Consider the following 10,759-nt stretch of genomic DNA (forward strand, 5'->3'; position numbering starts at 1 on the left):
TCGGCAGCAGGTGTCTGGGAATCGTCCCACAGCTCCAGACAGGTCTCTCCACGGCTGAGACCGGTGGCCATCTACGGAAAGTTTATGGTTATGTAACGTGACTAAACATCACCGATATACTGCCGCCCTCTATGATATTCGGAAATACATATTTGGTGATTTCTTAATAATAAAGAAAGCTTATTGGTGGAGGCGAACGCTAAGCCCCGCCCATGGGCCGTTGATGACCTTTTCTACTCCCGCCCCCCGCTCAGCGCTGTAGTCCTCCACCCACCAGCCGAGAGAGAAGACGCCACCGACAGACGCTCGTTCCTTCACCCCGAAACATATGGCAAAAACAGCCGCCTTTCTTTCTTGTATCGTTGTGCCCACTACTCTTTAAAAATTCCGCCGAAAAAGAGAAGACGATTTTCTAAAACATTCTGGCCGTTATCTCACGTGAGTACAGCGAGTGACTTGGGTTGAGTTCCTGGGATTCAGCGGGCGGACGTAACATGGCGGGCTGGTCTTTCTGCCTCCTCGCCACACATGACAGACCGATTCATTACAATTTGTAGCGGTTGTAATGTCTGGGGTTAGCTGAGCAGACATTGTTGGATTATAAAGCGATTCGGGCACGCTTGACGGTGTTATTCCTTGTGTCGTGTCAAGATATGTTTGGTTATGTTGTTCGTTACCGAGCGCTAACGTGAACCTCTGCCGCGGTGTGCTCGGCGGCCAACAACACCAGCGGCTCCTCGTCCGGCTGCTGCGCTTTTTTTCCCCCCTCGCTATGGCGCTATTACGGTAGATGTGGTTTTCAAACGTGTGTTCGGATGGATGATATCCGAAAAGTAACGTTATTTTGCTTTAGCTGTGGCGGTGGTGACGCATTGAAATGCTAATCTCATTTGTCAAGTTGTGACACTGTTTGCACCGCTACAGCGCATGCGCGGTTTTTCTTTCGGTAGTTGGCCTACTATCGCTGTCATGATCACATATGATATAAACACAAACTGTGAATAATGTCACTCAATTAGATGTTCAAATCGTTTAGATTAAAAAAAGGTTCATAAATAACCCGAGAAGAAAAATCTCCGATTGCTGACCTATTTTTAATTGTATAAACCAGCTTTGAGCAACCAAAGGCAAAAGTTTTGAAACCTTTTTAATTGTTTTGATTAAAAGTATCAGTCAGGAATCAGTAATGGTAGCAGTCTAAGTTTTTTTTTTATACACGCCCAGATCTAACTGGGGAAATGTTTTAGCACAGAAACAATGAATTCGACATCAAAGGACAAAGAGGTCAACTTCTTCTCTAAGAAAACAAAATGATTAACATCCTCATGTGTTCATACAGTCCAACCAACCTGTTTCCTACCTTGACCTGTTTTGATTGTCAAGTATGACAGTGACAGAAAGTTGTGTCAGTGTGTTTAAATGAACACGATCACACGAGCGAGACTAAATCTTTTCAAGTGAAGGACAAGGACACAGCATGATGGATGAAGAGATTATCAGGTTGTCATAAATGTATTTTCTGGTGTTTTTGATGTTTTTCCTGATTGGATGTTCTGTGCTGGTCTTGCAGGGCTCCCCTGTCTCTGCACAGGTGTATGAACGCTACCCAGAGGGCCTAGGGGCAGCTCTTTACCGGGAGCACTTTGACTTCAACGCTGAGCCACCTTGGGATCCTAGCTGATAGCGGGACAGGTCCATCTCCTGACTTGTCCATGTGAGTGACTGAACGCTCGCTCACATGCACACAAGCATGTTGCAAAGTCCACAGTCGTTGTGTTCTCAGTAGACTCGCACTCAGGCCATTTGTGTGGCTCTGAATGGGTGTGAATGCTATTTTTAGGATTATAGGAATTCATTTGTTTAAAATAGAAGCTCAATGAGGTGTTTACACATCCAGATGTGAAACAATGGAGAACTTCAGCAGCTCAGTCGAGGGGGATTTGTGTTTAGTTGACTGAAAGTTTAAAAAAAAAAACACATTGAGATGATATTGATAGAGTTGTTCTCTTCTTCTCTCTTTCCAGTTTGTTGCATACCGGCAGGACCCCATTGGCTCAGTCGTGACCCCTTGACTTGCTTACCTGTTCTTTATGATTTTTGGCTTACTGGAATACGGTTGAGATGAAAGGATTCGCTGACAAACCGAGTTACATCGTTGAACTCCTGGACTGTGGAGTGACCCTGGAGGATGTCATCGACGAGCACATCTGTGAGCAGACTCTGGTGAGTCTGTCAGCTCATTAGCACGTTCACGTTGGTCTTGATAGCATTCCTAAAATGCTTATATTGGCTCTTCTGACAGTGTCACAAGGGTAACATTCCTCCAGGATTCTGAAAGTGACAATAATCTGAATTTGTTTGTGGTCATGCACACAGTATTTTCTGGTAGGATTTTTACAACCCTGTCCTTTTTCCAGATTTAACAGTTTCTCGCGGGACACGTTGGTGATAGATTTTACACGCAGTCTTTGGACATGTAATCAGTATGTTTGGACTGTGCTTGCGTCAGGGATTTTTTTGCTCCAGTTTATAACCTTGTAGTACACAGGTTGTTGCCTAGAAAGCCAAACGTCGTAGCTTTTTGCGAGTGTGTACACTCTTAATATTATATTCTGTTATTAATAATTGAACATGTCATAACAGTAGAGTAACACTTTTCTGTCATCGGATATAATAGAACTGCGAGGTCTTATAGTTTATGACACTTTAACCAGACAGGAGGGAAACTCTTAACGGTAAACTTGAGCTCCTGTGTTCTGTCTTTCTGACAAGCTCAGTTTAGTGTCTTCACACCATGAGACTTTCTGTAATAGGACGTGGGAGGCTTTACTCCTCCATCATGGCCTGAACATGGACTTTCAGGGTTTATGATTTAAAAAAACAACAACCTTTGCTTAAATTGTGTTTCCAGACGGAGAAGAGTGCGTTTGTGGTGGGAGACCTTGGTGCCCTGATGCGGCAGCATGTGTGCTGGCAGAGCATCGTGCCGCGGCTTCAGCCCTACTACCCAGTCAAGTGCAACAGCAGTGCAGCAGTCATCGAGGTGCTGGCCTCCCTGGGCCTGGGCTTCGTCTGCACGAACAAAGTAAGTTTTCACTGCACTGCATTCAAATCTGCCTTCCTTTAGTTCCTGTCCTCTAGTGAAAGCACTCGCTATTTAGGGGCAATTACATAAAAGCACTCAACTGATAACTACTCAGCTGGTGACTGTTATCCTTCACACTTATGCAATGCCTTTTTGATTGTTTTGGAGAGGCTTTTAGATTTTGCTGTGTTCATGATTGTAATGTGTGTGTCCTTTGTCCTGCAGGCTGAAGTGAACCTGGTTCTGGAGCATGGCGTGCCTCCTGAAAACATCATTCTGTCTGGTGTTTGCAAGCAACTGTCGCATATCAAGGATGCTGCCAAGAATAACGTCCAGCACCTGGTCTGCGAAAATGAGGCAGAGTTGTCCAAGATTTCCCGCCTCCACCCTAGTGCAAAGTAAGTGACCACATAAGTCAACCTGGAGGCTTTTCTGACTTGGGAATGCTGTGGATCGTCTTTTTGTCTTGTGCACGAGGGTAACCTTCCAGTTTTGTCACGTGACTTGAAAGCACTGAAGAATGAGTTTGGCTCTAATAATAATTTTGCTTCTCTCAGGTTGCTGCTGCAGTTGACCACTGAGGCCCACGCGGCTGAGACCAGCATGGCCTTCGGCTCATCTTTGAAGAGCTGTCGGCACCTGCTCGAGGCTGCCAAGGACCTGGGGCTCCAGGTGGTGGGGGTGACCTTCCACATCCCCAGCTCCTGCCAAGACCTCCAACAGGCCTACACCCTTGCACTGTCTGATGCTCGCTGTGTGTTCGACATGGGGGTGAGAAACGTTGACTCATCTTTTTGAAGTTGTGCTTCCATACCATGCACAGTGTCAGCAAGTCACAGCCATCAAATACAGATGTTGCCTGGAACATAGATTGAATCTTGATGGTATTGAGTTTGCATTTAGGTGATAGAAACCAACTACTATTTTTACTTTAGATGACTTTTGTTGTTTTTTGTTTGTTTTGGTTTTATTTATTTATTTTTTTTTTTTTCGATTGATGGTTACAGACTGTTTGTGGTCTTTTCAGGTTGACCTGGGCTTTAACATGAACATCCTGGACATTGGTGGTGGATTCACTGGCTCAGACTTTCAGCTCAAACAGGTAAACAGTTGTAATTAGTGACTGGTTAGGCATGTTTCAGTCGGAGCTTGAAGCTCATCACCCGTTGACAGAAAAACATCCATCAAAATGATTAAATCAGAAGTGAATGGCCTGAGTTTACACACATGTGCCTCCTGTCAGCATGTGTGCCTGGAAATACAAGTCTGTATGAAACAAAGCCTCAATGCTTCTTCCAATAACTGAAGTAGTTTCATAGTAGATTCATAAACACCCCACCAGTATTCGTAGTTCAGCCCTTTGTAGCGTTTGCCTTCAGAAGCGTATATCCAGCCTCTCTCTCTGCCTCTTTTCAAAGGCAGTACGATTTCTGCTCCCTGAAATCTTAAACACACTGTGGATCCTGGGCTTTACCTCCCATGCAGACTTCTAAATCAATCACAAATTTTCACCAAGAAATTTTATTCTTCAATGTCTCGCCTATATGTGGATATATAAAATCACGAATCTAACCAGAGAGTGAACACAGTTGGAACGCTGAGTTTAAGTATTAAGGGTTATTTGACAATCAGCTCCTGAGTATTCGGTGCTCTTGGGTAAAAAAGTAAAGACATTTTTGTGCGGAAGGATCTCTAGAAACACGATCTTGGCTCTAAGTGGAAGGTTGAATAGTAAAACACATTGTGGCTGTGCTGTGCTTTCCATCTTCATTGTAGTTTAAATCTCATATCTGTTGACTAACATGTGGAATGTGGTGAGAAACAAGTGAGAGTTTTTTGTACTGGTTTAGTTTTTTTGACGTCTGTGCTCATGCCTGCTGTATCCTTGTGTGCAGGTTGAGTCTGCAGTCCGGCCGCTGCTAGATGCTTACTTCCCTCCGCTGTCTGGGGTGCAAGTGTTGGCCCAGCCAGGCAGCTTCTATGTGGCTTCTGCATTCAGCCTGGCTGTCAATGTGATCGCCAAGAAGGTGGTGACCCACCACTGGGACAGCCTCACTCCAGGTGAGACATTTAACTCTCTCCAACATGTATTCGTCCTCTCTTGTCTCGTTGGATCTGACCCCAATTGTCTCTGACCCCAATTGTCTCTGAACTGAGTGTCACTGAGAGCTTGTGTGTTTCTGTGTCCATGTAGTTTACTGTTGCGTAATGAGTACAATACTTCAGGTCAAGTGTCGTCATATCTTCACTTTGCAGATAATGCGTGTTCTATATCTCTGACATTACTTAATCTGTTTACACAGGTGAACACAATGAGGACACCAAGTTCCTGTACTACATGAATGAGGGTGTTTACGGGCCTTTCAGTCTCAAGCTGCTGGGGAACACAATCGCTGCCCCCTCTGTGCACAAGGTGTGTAGGCCTCCACCCACGTTGAGGATTTCTGAATGAAGCATCTGATAGGAATTACACTTGTAGTGGGTAAAGGGGTCATGCTTTGACTATTGAGATTGACACTTGTATCGAGTGCTGCAGGGATGACTCGTTGTTGTTAGCCGACCTAGAAGTTGTCATTGCTGTGTGTTCCCTCGACCAAAAGTCAGCTGTATTTTTACATTTAATTTTGGATTGTTGCCAATAATGAACTCTGTTGCAAATAAGTTTGTGAGCTATTTACCGTGTTTGGCAAGGTCATCTCTACTATTGACCACCACATTGGTTCTTTTTGTTTCTGTGTAATTGTTCGACGTTACCAAACGTTATCCAATCTCACCAAAACCTCTATTGTTTTGTTTAGCCACCTGTCAGAAACCGTCATTAAGAGCATTGAAATTTTCAAGGACATATTTTATTTTGAAGAGCAAAACATTCAAATATCTTACTGTAAGCCACATAGCTTATTTCAGGCATTTGCCCAAAAACACAGAGACTTTGAGATGAGGGAACGGCATGTTCCAGGACACTGCTAACTTATCTTTGGGTTAAAATATTCACTCCTCTAATGACCCATTTAAATATCCAAAATGGTTCCTATGATTTTTTTCTAGTATAAAGACAATATATTTACATGTCCAACTGCCAAAAATAAACACACTTTTCCTGCATCTTGGCTTGTTGAACAACGAACGTTTGCTTGCAAAAGTGTAATGGAAATGATTTGTAAGCCCGGTAGAATGCTAATCCCCTGCACAGCCTTCAGCATATTAGACAGATAGCATGCCTGCAAATGTTATTTTGGTCTGTTTAATATTAACAACACTGGGCCTGCTCAGGAGTAGTATTCTGAAGTGCAACTTTGTTTACTTTGCTGCTGCCTTGCCAAGGTTCCGCCTGCCAGCTGACACTACTGTGCCCTTTCAGTTGCTGTTGAAAGGGAGCGTTTCTGCCATTTCAGTGTCTGGATAGGGTTTAGAAATATATTGCAAAGGAGGCTGAATTCTTCTTCACACTGCACTGAAAAGAAAAGAACGTGTCACATTGCTCTATCTCGCAAAGCTCAGAGTCTGCCCCGAAATGAATTTGGTTCCTTGTTGGCTGATGCTCCGTCTCTCCACCGAGCTTCATGAAAGCCTGGCAGTTTTTGAATTCTGCTGACAAATGGCACTGAAAACATAACCTCCATGGTGGAAGTAATTATAGTGTTATTTGTTGAAAGAAGTGTATTTTTACTGCATATCATTTCCTCGGTTGTAGACTGTAATCATATCAATATATCTCTTCTCCCAAGTCTCACATGCTGTCAGAGCGTAATTTAACTCATGCAGTGGCGATGTCAGTGCAAGCTGTTGATATGTTCTGCAGAGTATTGAATATTAACCTCACTGTTTCCTCCGTCAGCACGTGCTGTGTGCTGAGGAGGCCGTGTATCCCAGCAGCCTTTGGGGCCCATCATTGGACCAGCTGGACCAGGTGGTGGAGCGCTGCCTGTTGCCTGAGCTCAGCGTAGGAGACTGGCTTCTCTTTTCCAACATGGGAGCGTGCGGCCTGGAGGGGTTGAGCTGCCTCTCTAGCGCCCCCCAGCTGCCAGTCTACTACACTGTCTCCACCTCTGACTGGTGAGTTCAGAGCGCCTCCGTTGGTGAATTAAAGAGACCCCGACTCCATTGACAGAGAAAACTGATGAGGTGCTTGGTGTTGTCCACAGGTACGAGATGCAGGAGGCCGGTGTGGCCCTGGACAGCGACATGAAGACGTTCTCCATGGTCCAGTACAGTGTGTAACTCCTCTCTGCACCTGTCCCCTCCTAACCTGTACAGATACTCCTAAGCCTCTGCTTTCACCATGTGAGAAGAGAGGTCTGGTATTTGGGACAGGGGGTGAAATGTGGTCAACATTCCAGCCACCCTGGAAAATGCAGTGTCCTCTTGATTTCCAGGAATTCGACATTTGTACCTCTGGAAAACAGTTACTCTAAATTTTATCAAGAAGATAAGCTTCTCAAATTTCCTCCTGCTTCTTATGGACTTTAACAATCTGTCTGACATTATGCAACAAAATGGATGACTCTCTGGAGATGGGGACAACCCCCCACCCCCACCCCCACCCCCACCCCTTCCCCATACATACTGGGGCAGTTTGTGTCCTAAATCAAATCCAGTTTACAAAATGTACAATTGATTTAAATCATGCTCTCTATCACTTACATGTTGACAGGCATGTAAATCCTGTGTCCGCTCAACACCAATACATTACGTTTGTAGATTTATTTTTTTGAAGTGTTTGAAAGAACCAATGGATTCTTTATTTCAGACCCCTCACCAGTTGAAATGAAATTATGATGTAACCTATTTCTTGATTGCAGTTCACGTCATTGCTTTTGTATTTATTGGATTCTGTTCTTACTGGGGCATTTTGAAAGCTCCATCTTTAAGTGTGCTTTGCCCAGGTATTATGCTGTGGCCCTTCTAACAGTGTTTTTCCTGATAAGATATTGATGTTTTGTTTATTTTTGTTTTTGTTTTGTTTTTTTTAAAAAAGCTACAAGGATTTATGTGTGCTGTGACCTCAGTGGTTTCCCTTTACTTAGATCGCATGAAGAAGTCCGTGGATTTTCCTCCACACTGAGCTTGAATACAGAAAAGTTGCATACATATTAAGGCACTCCTCGCCTCTGTTAGAGAGAGGCTAATCTGGTATAAAATGCACAAAAATCTTTTGTAGACTAAGAAATACTGTGACATTTTGCCCTGGAGTTACAGATCCTCAGATTAGTGTTTCTTTGCCACGGGATAGATCCTTGTCCTCCCAGGATCGGATAAACCAGCAAATGAGCCATTTCTTAAGAATTCTTCGCTGAGCTGAGCCTCATTCATGAAATGTCGTACACATACGTTTCTCCTCACACATCGCCGCCCTCAATTTGGTCTTACAGACAGGAATCTGAACCTGATGGCTATTAGTAACTTCTTGCCCCTGACATCTACTGTGTACCTCTTATAACTGGAAATCACCCAGAATTACAAAAATACCCGGAGTATGGTAATGGTCAGGCTTTGCTTCTTGTCTGTAAGCCTAAATTCAGGGCTGATGTAGTCCTGAATGCGTATGACCACATCATGAATGAGGCCCTTTGTTCTCTATGTGGTGGTTTTAGACCAACATGTCCGTATCTCTGAAGTGGAAGACATACTAGTTGTGCACAGACGTCTGAGAGGCAGCGCCAATGATGACCATAATGGCCGCCTCTCTACAGGTGTGAGTGACGTAATGCAGTCTCTTGTACAGCTACATGTCTGTTATATTATTATTGTTGTTAAAGATGACCTGACTTAACTGCAGTTATTAAAGAATCCTGCCCTCGTGTGTTACAAATGACTAATGTATTAATTACTTGCTGTCTAAGGCACTAATGGACCATAGCCTGTTTTTGACTGTAAATTGTGCTTGTTAAAGTAATGAAAATGATTAATTTAATACATTTCTGACTGAAATCATCTGTCCTGTGTATGTGTGATCATTGGATCCCTACCAGTGCACGTTCCAGATACAATATTCACTCTCAGGATACAACTATAACCACGCAACGACTTACTCTAAATGTAAAATGATGATCTCCGTTATATAAACAGTGCTCGAAAAAGTACAAATCAGCAGCACCACAAATGACCAGAACTAGATCATCACCTGTCAGAGAGATTCAATAAATGTCAAACCCCTCACTCTTGTTAGGAGGACGAAGAGTTTGAGGTTCGCTTTATCGAGGCGTACCTAATAAACTGGCCAACAGCTGCAGCTCAGGTCTCCAGTCTGAGTCAACTTCAATGTCATTTAATCAACACATCATTTCATTAACTTGAAAAGCACCCCAGGGCACCTCTGCCAGGCTCCTTGTGGCGATATTCCCCGAGACATCAACAGCTCCAGAATTTAATGGGTACTTTCTTGGCTGCTGCTCCGCCAAGTCTCATGAAAAATGCGTCTGGTTATTTTTGTCTAATCCTGCAGACAGACTAAGAGATGGAGGTGAAAACAAACCTCCTTAGTAGAGATTTAAACAACAACAACACAAAAGGTTTGTGTGACAAAGGTTGACGCTAACAGGAGCGTCGATGTGTTCGCTCCAACCCCTGTGTTAGGACAGGTGTCAGCGTTTGAACGCACCAACAGCTGAAACTGCACGGTTTGAAACTGCCTCATCCCGCAAGTATAGAGGTGTTGTTTTCATGAGGACAGGTTTTTAATTTGCCCCCCGATTTGATTCCAAGCCGAAAGCAGCAGCTTGTATATTCAAGAGGGAACGACATACTACAGCCTGACGCAACAGTTGAAAAATGAACAAGGGCTGCTCCAACTGCTGTGAGGTCTGGGGCGACTTCATGCACTTTTCTTTCGGTTGTCATTGTTTTCCTTTCATGGTTCTTTTCTGTCCAACATGTTGTTGGTTTACTGTACAAGGAACAAAAAAACACAAAACAAAACAGTGACATCAGTGATGAAAGAATAAAATCTAGCAATGTTTGTCAAATGCAGGCTCTGGTAATAAAGGAAGGGGTAGACTAGCAAATTTCAGAAAAATTAACACATCAACATTTCAGAGTCAACCTCCAGTCAACAAGCCCCCCCCCCCCAAACTTAGAACATGCCTGATGCTAATTATCCACATCTCCATAATGACAGTGTTTTTCCCTCATGCGCACCGTAGCGTGGGTGAATGACCTTTGACCGCTGATGAGCTTGTTCACATTGGAGAGAAAAGAAATGGCCAAGTGGGTGTACACGGAGGATGAACAGAGTACAACAACACATTTGATACCGTGTCGTGCGCTGAGTGGCAGCGACCTCTTTGAAAGGAAGGATTTTAAAAAACATAATCTGGCCTTGGCTTCATTTGTCTCCCAGGTTAGAGGCTCGAGGCCCTCGATCACCCCGGGGAGTTTAATCGGTGAAACCGGCTGCTTCAGAGTGTCTGGCTAATGATTCCTGAGCTTTGATGACGTACACGACACGCCGCGCAGATCGCTTAAAATAACTAATAGTTAAAGAGCTCCGTAAGTGGGTGGCCTGTTGCATCTGCACATGACGGCATCTGTTTGTTTGTCTTGAAGCTGTTCTCAGACTAACGAGCCAATTTGAAAGTCAGTACACGAAGACAGGTCGAGGTGAAGGTTCGGATCAGGACGCCAGTGAGTGTTGGCGGAGGATCAGATTAGATTTGCCTTCAGTGCGCCGCTGAA

The 10,759-nt window shown here is 44.0% G+C and overlaps 1 protein-coding gene across 1 annotated transcript; it reads left to right on the top strand.

The window, feature by feature from the left end:
• Positions 1-242: 242 nt before the first annotated feature.
• azin1b (antizyme inhibitor 1b) lies at positions 243-9,019 on the top strand. Its single transcript, XM_086193771.1, has 11 exons — positions 243-438; positions 1,571-1,714; positions 2,025-2,223; positions 2,912-3,085; positions 3,311-3,483; positions 3,643-3,856; positions 4,113-4,187; positions 4,981-5,146; positions 5,389-5,498; positions 6,924-7,141; positions 7,231-9,019. Exons 3-11 carry the CDS (start codon positions 2,122-2,124, stop codon positions 7,304-7,306), a joined length of 1,308 nt encoding a protein of 435 aa, XP_086049897.1. The 5' UTR covers positions 243-438; positions 1,571-1,714; positions 2,025-2,121; the 3' UTR covers positions 7,307-9,019.
• Positions 9,020-10,759: the final 1,740 nt, after the last annotated feature.

The sequence above is a fragment of the Aulostomus chinensis genome, chromosome 22 (genome assembly GCF_037954235.1).
Source record: "Aulostomus chinensis isolate RoL2024-O1b breed Wild chromosome 22, RoL_Achi_v1.0, whole genome shotgun sequence".
Taxonomy (NCBI): Eukaryota; Metazoa; Chordata; class Actinopteri; order Syngnathiformes; family Aulostomidae; genus Aulostomus; species Aulostomus chinensis.